General features: G+C 39.7%; 2 protein-coding genes across 2 annotated transcripts; both read right to left on the bottom strand.

Moving 5' to 3' along the window:
• Positions 1–338: 338 nt before the first annotated feature.
• rsph4a (radial spoke head component 4A) lies at positions 339–5,731 on the bottom strand. Its single transcript, XM_053322300.1, has 7 exons — positions 5,625–5,731; positions 4,697–4,919; positions 4,012–4,299; positions 1,682–2,131; positions 1,471–1,615; positions 672–789; positions 339–567 (listed from the first exon to the last, which is right to left on the bottom strand). Exons 1-7 carry the CDS (start codon positions 5,729–5,731, stop codon positions 339–341), a joined length of 1,560 nt encoding a protein of 519 aa, XP_053178275.1.
• A 1,169-nt stretch (positions 5,732–6,900) lies between these two features.
• dohh (deoxyhypusine hydroxylase/monooxygenase) lies at positions 6,901–12,153 on the bottom strand. Its single transcript, XM_053321774.1, has 6 exons — positions 12,054–12,153; positions 10,991–11,097; positions 10,523–10,690; positions 10,265–10,341; positions 8,839–9,094; positions 6,901–8,302 (listed from the first exon to the last, which is right to left on the bottom strand). Exons 2-6 carry the CDS (start codon positions 11,094–11,096, stop codon positions 7,992–7,994), a joined length of 918 nt encoding a protein of 305 aa, XP_053177749.1. The 5' UTR covers position 11,097; positions 12,054–12,153; the 3' UTR covers positions 6,901–7,991.
• Positions 12,154–12,595: the final 442 nt, after the last annotated feature.

Here is a 12,595-nt window from a genome sequence, read left to right as displayed (position 1 = left end):
AAATAAATAATTATACAATTAAATACTTGAATAAATGAATGTAGTTTAATGCTGAACTGTCACTATAAATAAATAAAATACATTAAATATATAATACATTAAATATATAAATGTTGATTTTATTTGTGTGTATAACACTGTATATAAATAAAGAAGAGATATAGGACAGTGTTAGTGAATAAGATATACAAGTTTTTATTCCAGGGTTATTATAGCTAGTTAACAAAACCTACTAAAACTAAAACTATCTGAGCTGACAACTTCAAATCATGTGACTGAGTAAACTGCTTTATTTGACCATTGACCATAGTTATTTATCATTTATCATTTATTTATTTTCAGTCATCATCTTCCTCTTCTTCATCTGTCTCTGCCATCTCCTCCTGAGCTGCTTGCTGCTCCTCTAAAGCCTCCTGCAGTGCCTGCTCCTCCTCCAGTGTTGGGTCCAGAGCCTCTGTGATTTCTGGTCCACTGGGATACTCCTTCTGTGGTAACGGGGGGACTGGTGGGTTGTACCCTTCCCCTGAATACTTCAGACCCCATCCAACATATATGTTCTCAAACTTCCTAAAGTCAGAGACAACACATGGTCGTTTATAATTGTAACATTGCCTTCAGGATACTGTGAGAAATCAAACAGGCAGTCATGTTATTCTGTTCTTTTCACATACTTTCCACAAGCATATGCATATGCTCCTGGCCAGAGGTTGGAACGCACCACAGCTACTGCATGCTGAGAGGTGAGAGTGGAGGACATCTTGGAGCTCCAGGGAGGGGTGTTGAACATTTCTGAGGTACAAACACTGAAAATACTTAGTTTCCAAATATGGTTTGAGAAGTGGAGGGGGTCAAATAAAGTCATGAGTTCACCAAATACATTTATATTAATATTGCAAATAATGCATTAAATTGAAATTGGATATCATGCTCTTCAGAGTAATGGTCATTGTGCTTTCTCTAATAATAATGTTCAAACTAAAAATGATTGTATTGTTTCAGTGCACCATCCCTACCAAACATTTCATTTATTTTCACTGCTTTTCTAATAAATGATGTTGTATTTTTAGCTTTACCACAAAGAGCACTGTCCTTTGCTTTCAGGCAGCAAGAAGTTGCTTTAATTGCCATTATCTATTATAAACATGACAGCAGTAAGTACCTGCTACTCTTGAGAACACACACAGCTATTTGCCACTACATTGTGTGGGAAATTCAATGGTCCCTGTCTCTGTCAGCTAATAAGAAAGCCAGTGGAAATCTACTAACTAGTTATCTCTACAGAGGAAATGTTAAGGGCATTCAGCCCTGGCAGTTCATTATAATGGAATAACAAACAGAATGTATAGGTGTGCATGTGGACAGCTGCCTATAGTCATTTTAAAAAGTGAGCGCAACTTGTCCCCCTACCCACAGTAAAATTAAATCCTCAGTTACTGTTTCAGAGGAAAGTGCCCCAAATCAAAGACTGACCTGCATCTTGGGAAAGGGGAGTGAGCAGAGGGGGTCCAACCTCTGGCTCAGGCTCATCAGGCTCCTCTTCTTTCTCTTCAGCCTCTCCTTCCTCATTAGACTCTTCCCCTGGTTTCACAGCTAGGTTCACCCAAGTACAGCGACCCTAAAGGAGTCCATGTTTACACATACTATACCAACAGAGAAAAGGCTGCTTTGATCAGACCCGTACCTGCTGCAGGATGTGCTGAACATGATGCACCCAGGTAGACAAAGACTCAGACATTTCAGAAACTGGAAGACCTTCAAAGTCAGGATTCACTTCATAGCTGTCCCTGGGAGCTTCCTCATCCTCATCACCCTCCTCCTCCCCGGCCTGGTAGAAGCCCTGGGGGCTGACCTGAGTACCAGCAGAGATTCGAGCAATCTGCGCTCTCAGATAGTTGGCTTCATTCCCAGGGAAAGGCGGGTAGCTAACAACTGGAGCATCCAGTCTCCCAGTGAAGAATTTACGGATCTGGCGAGCAACAGTGATCTGTGCAGGACTGACTGTAGGAAGCTTTACCCAAGGTAGACCAGGTTCTTTGCACACATAGTAAAGAAACTTGTTAGTGCCTGTTCCTATTGCCTCCTTCGGTACAGATGGTGGGGGTTTATAGATCGACTGAGGAAGTGGATCCATCTGCAAACAGACCACCACAGGATCAGAAAACACACTCAGCAAATTCATTTCACTTCTTTAACTTGCAAAGATTAAAGGACATTCAGGAAGAAGCTTTCAAAAATGTAAGAAATAATCCCTTTGTGATCAAAAATGGTAAACATATACCTTCCAGACAACTAGTACCCCTTTTCCACAGAGCTGGAGCCAGTGCTGGTTCGGAGCTAGTGCTAGAGCCAGTGCTCAGTTGGTGTTAGAGCCACGTCATTGTATAACATAGCCAGCGCGCGCCTTTGAAACACTTCCATGATTCACCAGTGAGAGGCAGCAACATGGCATGGAAACGAAGAAGAAGAAGAAGAAGATGACAGCTCTGGCAAAAAAATGATAAAAATAGTACTTTTAATCAACAAATCTTTAACCCTCTGTAAATGCCACTCTAGTCAGCTAATGAACGTTAACCCGCTGGTCTGCTAGTAAACGCTAACCCCGCTAGTCTGCTAATAAACGTTAACCCCGCTAGCCGGCTAATAAACGATAGCCCCGCCCCCAGTCCGCTGACGCAATTGGTTCTTGCTTTAGACCAGCAAAGAGTTGGTGCTTGCTCTGGCTCCCGTTCTGAGGCTAGGGTCTGGAGCTTTGGCGGTGGAAAAGCAAAGAACCGGTGCTTCCGAACCATAGCTCCGGATCAGCACCAGCTCCAGCTCGGTGGAAAAGGGGTATATGGGTATGATCTGTGCATAGTAGAAGGTTTTAAAAATATATGAAATTAGACATCAGTGGGTGCTAGTATGGGTATGAATTAGGCTCATTTGCACCAGGCCTGCACAGAATCACTCCTGGCAATCACTGTATGATGGATGCTGGTTATATTTCTGTCTAACTTGATCCATACTTGTTTTGTTCTAGGCAACAATGATCTCAAGAGATTGAGCAGTAGGTCCTGCAGATTTTGGAGCCAGGTGTCCACTGGCTGCATCGGTTGTGCGGGGCATGCTGGGAAATGATTGGCTTTCTCCTGATCAAAGAGCTGATTGGTTTAGATATAGGTTCAACAATATGACATTTTATAGAAACTCTTTATTTTTTGTTTAAAAAAAGAACAAAAACATGCAGCTAAGTTAATATGTAGGTGTGAATTTGACTGGGTGTACCCTGCCTCTCCTCCACTGTCAGCTGAGATTGGCTGAAACATGGGAAGTGTGCAATGCTCAGAGTCATACTCTGCCTTAAGTGTGTCACTACACTGGAGTTTGATCAGCTCCATTTTCACCACGTCACTTCATTTTCTGAGCTCCAAAGTCAGCATATTGCTATGTGATCTCAGTACTAACAATGCTCAGTTTTTCAGCAAAATGTGCAATAGGAAACACAACAGGAGAGTCCTGCTCTGTCATGGATTAGCAGCACAGAAAGTGACCCAAGTTTCCAGGTAACACCTGCGTCTGCTACAGTTGCAGCTTGGCTTTAAAAGCTCTCACTGCAGCACGTCAGTTATCACACAGTCTCATCCCTGAGGCTGGAGGTTTAGTACACTGAGATGGTTGGTTATGTCACAGAAACACCAACACAGTCACTTTTCATCCCAGAGCTCTGAGGTGTCTCTCTTTGCTTTCCATAAACATTTCCTCACAAAGCTAGGAACATCATTTGAATAAATATAAACAGCCTTTGTTGGAAAAGCATTTTTCCTAGTATGACACCCCCCAAAATAGACTACGTCCTATACACTGGTGTGACTTATTTACTGCTTTGTATGGTAGTAAAGAAAATACATGAATGAATGAATGACACTGTACAGTGAAATATTGTTTTTTTTAGCAGAATAAATGTGTTGTTGCAGCCAAAGAGGCTAAATATATTAAATCATATTTATTATTAATAAAGAAGTACTTCCCCACCTCATTCTCATTTTCAAGAGCCTCGGCCTCTCTCTCCTCTTCCTCGGCTGCTTCTCCATTGTTTTGTTCTTCCTCTTCCTCACCCTCTCTGTAATCAGCTTCAGCAATGATATAGCTGCTCTCTTTGCCCAGAATCTTTCCCCACAGTCTGCACCGCTGAAGGCCCTGAGACTCAACCAGCTGCTTCAGTGCCAGGAAGACTCTCTGCATCTCCTCTCTGCCCAGACCAACTCCAGCCTGCTCCATGTAGAAGCCAATTTCACTTACATTAGGAAGTGGTGTTTCCACCTGATGGAAGACAGAAACAAACCATGTTACATAACATAAACTACAGATTGTCTTCTTCATATATTTTCTGGGGAAAAGGCTACAAGTCTTGGGATGGGTCATTTTTACATTATAATGGACATACCTAATTTCCTACAATGTACAACATCTGAGACAGTTTCAAGACCATGAGATGCTGTTGAAAGCTCAAAAAAATTAGCAACTTACATTAAAGATCATTAAGTTATATGTTTAACAGTTGTGTTGTTCTGTTCTAAACAAATGTAACCTGCACACTATAATATACTGGCTTCATGTATTGAATCAGTTTTAATGTCTAAAACTGATTCTTTTACAGGTAAGCTGAAACGTCTGTGTCCTTTCAAATCCTGAAAACAAATGTATAAGCGGTCAATACCAGTTCCTCCTCATGGTCAGCTTCTTCTGGCCTTGCAAACAGCAGGCGCTGATGTTCAGCCAGCAGCTCAGCAGCTGTAGTCTGTGGAAGGTCTCGTAAGGTGCTCCACTTGTCTTCAAATAATCCCCGCTTCACATCACAGCTTATATCCTCAATCACATCCACCACATTCTGTGGACGCTCATCCATGACCTTCATCAGCACCTGGGTGAGGTGGTCATAGCTGTAAGATTAAAGAACAACATTAAATACTCACAGTTCCACCATCTTTTCTCATTTTTAAGAAAATGTCCAACCAGAAATGAAATTCTCTCATATTATTTCTACAAGGGTGTATAGCTTTAGTGTTTTAGTTAGTGAATTTGAACAAATGTCTCTCTTAAGACCAACAGACAGTACAACAAGCAGCTGCTACCTTACATGTGAAACATTAATTGCCCTGTTTATTTATTTGTATTTATTATTTCTTAGGAATAGATACATAGTATAAGCAGAGAATAAGCATGTCATGCCAATTTTCCAGTGTAAAGAACATAGTGGGATTGCTTGACTGAACAGCTGAATACAGACGTCGGCCCAGCTAAGTGCTTTTCTCAACCACATTCTATTCTATTCACACATTGTAGATGAAGGAAGAGTTATTGATGATAGTCATCATTTTGTGTATTTATCTTTTTTTTAGTAAAGTGCTAAAATGTTTAGTTGAAGTCTCACTGAAGCTGTTTAGTTTTTGAATGTGACTTTTAGTTTTTGCTTGGTAAAAGGTTGCTTGCTATCCTATCCTATCTTATTCTATCCTATCCTATCCTAAGGAGCAGACCTTGGCTGGGCTTCACCTGTTGTGATTGTTTTATATTGCCACGCTGTAACCAAGCTAGCTAACTAGTTCATATGAACACTAGATAACAACATCACACACGTTACTTACAGGTTCAGGTTACTTTTGATGCTGTTTTTCAACATGAAAGCTTTGAAGGCGGCAGCAGCCTGTACACTCTGCTGACTGCTGTCCTGCTGTTTATCCGGAGCGTCCATCGTCCTTCACCTCCGTTTATTTCTCTTTCTGAACGGTTAACGTTTTCTTTCAACACAGTAACTTTAAACAGACCGACTGACGCCAGCTACAAGACGGTGACAGACGTTTAAACTTCCAGTTAACTGACATTACTTATGGTGTCGACCCCTACTTGTTGCTATGGTTACTGTAACAGAACGGTTGCTAGGCAGTGGACGTCAGCATCAAACACCAAAAATTAAACTGATTACAAAAATAGAATTAAGTATATGAAAAAGGAAGGCTTCTGGATACAGGAAGTCACATTATCCAACTTCAGGTTAAAAGTACTGATCATCTTATCACCTGGCTATAAAATTACTTATACCTATATTATATATGTGTGTTGTTTGTTGTTGTATGTGTGTTTTTATGGACCGAACTGGTCTGAAATAAATAAAGACTGAATTTAATTATATGTCAACGTTGTTTAATAGTATATTGCGCCTCAAACATTCACATTTAGGTTAATTCATCACAAGGGCATTAACACATGAGGGGGGCAAAATAGAAAGACTTTTTCATATATAATAATATAATGCACTCCAATACACCACCCACTACAAATTCAATAAAAAACAAAGTAGTATGACTTCACTTCAATTACATCACCTTTATGAAAATGAAAACATAGTGAAGTAGAATTTATGGCAGAGCTATTAGATTGCATTAGACTCCATAGGTACTCAAAGTGCTCACTGTTTTACTATGTGCTGCTCTGAGGTCAGTGTTGTCTTCACATATTTTCTTCACTGTGAGCTGTTGTGATCAGGATTTTATGTCTTAACTTTATTGCATTATGGCCATTTGTGATTGACTGTAGTCCTATAGGTTGATGTGTTTGATTAATCACAGATCATTCCTTAGTTCCTCCAACAGCAGTAACTGACTTGTCATACAGAAGGCTAACTATAAGGGCCCCATCTTGCTCCCAGCGCAGAGAGGATGGCAGGTCTACACTTGTCTTTGTTAAAAGCTGGTGTCACTCAGTCAGCACCAACCCAGAGCATTTTCTGCATTATGAACATTTTGTGTATTAATGACCCTGTGAAGAAAAGCGGTCTTGCACAAAGTAAAATAGGAACAAATGATTTTGGGGACACACATTTTGTGAATTTGAGCTCAAGAACAACAGCATGAATGTATACAACATAGTTTTTTATTTTATATATACAGTACACAGCTGGCTGATAAAAATCCTAATGATATTTCAACCTTTAAAATGAACACAAGTAATATAAGTGCTAATCAACAGATTAGCAGATGAATGGGATGAACCTTCCAAACATAATGCACTGTGTCGTGCATTATGTCCCCTAAAGCAGGCATGTCCAAACTATTCCACAAAGGGCCATGTAGCTACAGGTTTTAGTTCCAACCAATCAAGAGCACACCATTTGACCTATCAGCTGTCTGAAGACTGAGATCAGCTGATTAAATGAATCAAGTCTGGTGTGCTCCTGCTTGGTTGGAATGAAAACCTGCAGCCACATGGCCCTTTGTGGAATAGTTTTGACGCCCCTGCCCAAAAGAGTAGTTACTCTTTGTCTTTTTCATTAAGGCAGAATGAAAGAGCATCAGACCTGATCAGATCACAGTACAGCTTGGATCAGAACTGCAAATAATGGCAGAAAACAAGTATATGGTTGGAGGAAAATTATTTTAAAAACACTTCAGGTAAAGTTGAGAAATCAGCCCTGAGCTGTTACACACTCCACACACAATCTAACATTCACCAACACAGTTTCAGAGAATGAGGAGTTTTGCTTCATGTTGAATTTGAATTCAGCCAACTGTCACAGAGAGGAGAGGGGGAGGGTGGGAGCCGTGATTTGTTTACATTCAGGGATCATGGTGCATATTTCAGTCAGTCTGTCAGAGGCAGTTAAAGTGTTGCACTCAGCTATTCACATGAAGTGACAAAAACAGTTGTGTCATGAAAGAAAAAGGAGAGCCAGAGAGAGAAGTTCAAACCCTGACTCTGTCCTCGTCTCTGCACAGATCATGGTATGAAACGAGTGTGAATGCGTCCATGCACAGCCCCACCCCACTGTAACATCTATACACCCACCAGCTGAGACCCACTCCCACACTCACTGATTTATGTATATTTTATAATGTAAAACTTCCTAGAGATCCAGTAGTTTCATTGACCATCTGTCTATGCTGTAAATACTATAATATTAGGTCAAAATGTGAAAGACATTTGAGTGTAAGGTCCTTCAGTTGTGACATTGACCTTTAACCTTGTAACCTAACCAGACCATCTGCATACTGGAACTGGTCGCTATTTTCGTACTCCAGCATATCGAGAGCAACCTCACAGCTCTCCTTGACCACGCGTTCTTTATCTCCACGATACTGCTGCAGCACAGTCAGACATTCCTCTTTCCCGATGGAGCCGAGAGCCTCGGCCGCCTCGTGCCGGACCATGGGGTTCTCATCAGAAAGCTCCAGAGCTGCACGCAAGGCTGGTACTGCTGCTGGGTGCTGCATCTGACCCAGGACATAGCCGATCTCATGACGGAACAGAGCGCTGGAGCACTGCAGGCCTGGAGACAAACATCAGCATCATTACAGTGCTGCTTCACGAGAAGGCTGAGAGACATTTCACTGTCAAAAGCTACAGAAATGTTCACTGTCTGTATGCCTGAATGGAAAATGAGATTAAACTCCCACTTCCAATGGAGCTTTTACCATTATAATTTTAAACAACTGTGTAACTGTTAGTGAAACATAACACTACTTTTATTATTATATTCATATCATGTTAAGTTAACCATAAATGTTAAATGCAATATTGGGTTTTGCAAGAGGTTTCAGCCAAATATGTTAAGTCCATATAAATGAGAAACATGCCTTCCACTTTTGAATACATGCCTATTTTTCTGTTTATGATGGGGCATATATCAACAGGGGGAACAGAGTATCACTGTTTAAAAAAATCAAACGTCTCTACACATGTTTCAACTCAAAGAGAACTAAGCTTTAAGCTGAGGTCAAAACATACAAATCTCAGAAGGTTATCAGGTCTTTTTTTGGGGGGGAGGGGGGGTTCAGGACTGCATTTTCTATTGATGTAGCTTACCGTCTCCTAGTGCCAGCACTGCCTCCTTGTTGCCTAGGTTACGGAGTGCAAACATGGCACGGTAGCGTTCAAAGAGTGGCAGACTCTCATCCAAGAGGATGGAGCGCAGCTCTGACACACTCTTCCTAACAGCTGGAGGGGCCGGGTCTACAGAACAGTAGGGGTTCTTATCTGTGCTTCCATCCTCTAATTGTTTATCTCCTTTACTCTGCAGCCACTCCAAACGACACACGGCCAACTGACACGTTTCTGCAACCTGCAGAGATTAGGACATGACATGAAATACACATGTTTAGTTTACAAGTTTGTGACAAGACTGAAGCAAGGTCACCACACAGGTAGAAGGGTTGTTGAGGCTGGACAGTAGAAATCTGCAGAAATGTGTGTGATGATATGAAATATGCTATATTGTTTATACAACTGTGCACTGAATTGTGTTTATGTTGAAATTGTGATTTGGGAATTATTTTTAAAGTGCATGCAATGATTTTCATTCAATTCTGTAGTCTGAACAATTTTAAGAGGTTTTGTCTGGTCAGTCATTTTATCAGCTAAAGAAGAAATCTGTCACTGGCAAACTGAATTACCTTATCAAATGAGCTAACTGATGGTTGTGAGTTGCCCAAAATACAAGTTGATCAATACTAACAAACCTTAAACATATCTCCATTTGCTTTGAAATTGTTTGTCACATGGATCTCAATCAAGTTTACTTTTTACTTACAGTTGATCAAATTTCAAGTTTAACTAACTTGAACTGTACACTTTTTTCCTCCATAGCAAATATTTTACTCACATTGATACTTTAAGTACATTTTAAAAAAAATGTTGTTCTTCATTAAATCTGTTAATGATGTCCATACTGACATTTTAAATTACAATTCATCCGTATAAACTAGAACAACAACATTTTACAAACAGAAAAAGGAACAACTTTAATTAATTTACAATCGGTCTATAAAAAGTCAATAAAAGGTATAATATGTCACTATAATCACTATAATGTAACTACATGTGTATTTATACGTGTGCAGTATTTGTCAACAATGATAACTTCTACTATAAAGAAATATTTGTATTATTATAAATTTTATATTATTGCATCTGTGTTTTGCTGTATTGTCATTCAGTATGTGTTCATACAGCTGCCAGCATTTATGGGAGCACAGAAGGAGTTAATAGTTGTTGACTAATACATTAATAAACACATATCTGCTTACAGCTACATCATGACAGTGAACCATATTAACAGTTATAATAACTGTTTATATGCAGCTTGAAAGAAAGAAAGAAAGAAAGAAAGAAAGAAAGAAAGAAAGGTAAGGATGGATAGGTGAAATGTTAAATTACTTAAGCAAAATATGTTTACTTTAATGCTCTTGAACATTCTGGCTGTTTATTGACATGATAGGTGTTGAATTCCCACCTCTACAACAGGATCCTGACTGTACTCTTTCAGTAGATCCAGAACCACTGGATCACCAATGGCTCCCAGAGCTTCTCCTAGAGACAAACACACGGTTAAAGAGACATACAGTCATACACTGTTGTTTCAATTCTTAGTCTCCTGTGGATTACTGAGTAGTAAATACATGTATGTTATGTAATGGTGTGCTGTAACACATTTTCTACATACTATAAATCATGCTGCTGCTGTCTGACTTGTGAGAGTGTGTGTGTTTACCTGCTTCATGTCTGACCATAGGTTCCTGCTGTGTGTCTTTGAGTACAGCAGTCAAAGCAGGTATGGCATGTCTATCCTGCATCTGTCCAAGGCAGTAGGCCAGTTCATGCTTCAGCAGAGCAGACTCATCAGTGAAGGCTTTACTGATCCATTCTACAGCTTCAATACCTGATACACACATCAGTCCACACAGTACAAGACATTACACACATTTCCTCTGTAAAGTCATCATCTTGAGGATTCATTGTTTTTGTGGATATGACTACATACTGTACTGAATCATTGTATCTTCCTACTATTTAACCAATAGTTCCATTTTAAAGTTGTGAAACTTTCCAGAGGCAGAAAGAAAAAATTCAGAGCCAGATGTTACACCAATGTATACTGTAAATACATGGCTTCTTCAACTCAACTATGTCTGTTTCAATGTTAAGTCATGTAACGATGTGTTTTGTGGGCATATTTTACCTCCCAGGTTCTTAAGGGTGAATAAGGCTCTGAACCGCTGAGTCAGGTCCAAACTCTGGTCCACCAGAACCTGTCCTACTGCTGTCACCTGCTCCACACTGGCCATACTGTAACACAGAGAGACAGACAGCGTATGTATTAGATTTGCTGCTGTGTGCACTGTCTGCATTAATCCACAGTCACCTGCAATTATGATCTGACCAGGTCACTCAAGCTGCTGCTTCTTCTTTTAATCACTCCTGTTAAATATTCACATTTTTAAACCCACTCTTTCTCTTCAGTTGGTGCAATGAAGTTAAATGTGGTAGAAATGCATTACTATACCAGTCCAGTTTAAAGGAAGGGGTCAATTACTGTTCAAAATCAACTGAGCTATTCAACACTGAATGGTGAACGTTTCAAAACACACAAGTCAAGTCTTAATTAAAACATCTGTTACATGAGGGTGTTTGCTGATTTTCTATACTTCATTTCTGTTCTAAGACAACACTGTTAGAAGTCATTTTGCTTCTAACTTACCAAACATCAGACAAGTCATCATGTTACCATATGATACATGTATCTTTTTAAAACCTGCTGTAAAATAACCCTAACCCTAACCCTGTGCATCACATCAAATAAAACTCTTCATATATTTAGGACCAAAACTTCAAAAGACCTGTGTTCATTTTAAATTACAGCTTGCTCAGACATCATATTAAATTGTTGCACAGCCAAGCCGCCTTCTTCTTCTTTTAAACATAAATTAGAAGAAACACTTTGAGGTTTCAGTTACTACCATCAGTCCCCTCCGGTTCATTTGCTGTCACTACATGCCATGTTGAATACTGTGTCATGTACTTTGTTAGTGCTGAATTCAACACTACATAACAAGGCTGCCAGACACGTTTCCGTCTACTTTACGTAAAACACAGACGCAACTCTGGCTGACCAGCTGAAGCTAACTGTTAGCTTTCTTGGTTAAAACTTTATTTAACTCTGACTTAACATTCCTCACATTAGCTCATACTGAATTCACAAACACCAAAACACGTAGGTGACGATAGCAAAAGTTCTCAGTTACCTTCAGTGATTACCTCTACTGAGTACGTTCAAGCAGATGCGTGTTTAGGTTTAGACAGCGGCTCTTACTGCATGCTTCAGTCCTGCAACTTCCGCTTCCGGGGGAAGTTTTCAGAATAAAAGTGTGTCTACATTTCATTCATGACATGAATGAACTGAAAGGCTGACCTATAAAATAGAATTTACGAGTTAGTTATCAATTCATTCACGTGTAAATAAACTAAATAAAGAGAAATGATTGAGTCCTCTCAATGGTTGAGGGGTCTATAAGTAGTGAATGATATAAAATGACATTTAAAGTGGCCAGAGATAGGAAGATCTGATAGTGGGAGCTAAAGTGGAAGCAACTCTGTGATCACCATCTACTTTGGGATCAAAAATAATCTCAGGTTTTTTTATTTATACCACTCATCAAATTTTCTCTTCTTTCTGAACGACAGACATCACCATTAAACTTAACTTTCTAGAATCATCACAGTTTTTGAAAATATAGTTCTATGAGTGCCTGGATGAGCATTGGTTTGTGAACAGGTGAGTTGACAC

This window comes from Scomber japonicus, chromosome 7 (genome assembly GCF_027409825.1).
Source record: "Scomber japonicus isolate fScoJap1 chromosome 7, fScoJap1.pri, whole genome shotgun sequence".
In the NCBI taxonomy this organism is placed as follows: domain Eukaryota; kingdom Metazoa; phylum Chordata; class Actinopteri; order Scombriformes; family Scombridae; genus Scomber; species Scomber japonicus.
Note: the sequence above shows the minus strand (reverse complement) of the source record. Positions and strands in the feature narration are given on the sequence as shown.

Bases quoted from the DNA above. Each gene is read 5' to 3' on its own strand.
- rsph4a (XM_053322300.1), bottom strand. From the start codon at position 5,731: ATGGACGCTCCGGATAAACAGCAGGACAGCAGTCAGCAGAGTGTACAG. The intron at 4,920-5,624 runs GTAAGTAACGTG...TTAATCTTACAG, and splicing joins ATCAAAAGTAACCTGAACCT to CTATGACCACCTCACCCAGG. The intron at 4,300-4,696 runs GTATTGACCGCT...GTCTTCCATCAG, and splicing joins CTGACCATGAGGAGGAACTG to GTGGAAACACCACTTCCTAA.
- dohh (XM_053321774.1), bottom strand. From the start codon at position 11,096: ATGGCCAGTGTGGAGCAGGTGACAGCAGTAGGACAGGTTCTGGTGGAC. The intron at 10,691-10,990 runs GTAAAATATGCC...TGTGTGTATCAG, and splicing joins CACCCTTAAGAACCTGGGAG to GTATTGAAGCTGTAGAATGG. The intron at 9,095-10,264 runs GTGGGAATTCAA...TAATCTCTGCAG, and splicing joins GTCAGGATCCTGTTGTAGAG to GTTGCAGAAACGTGTCAGTT.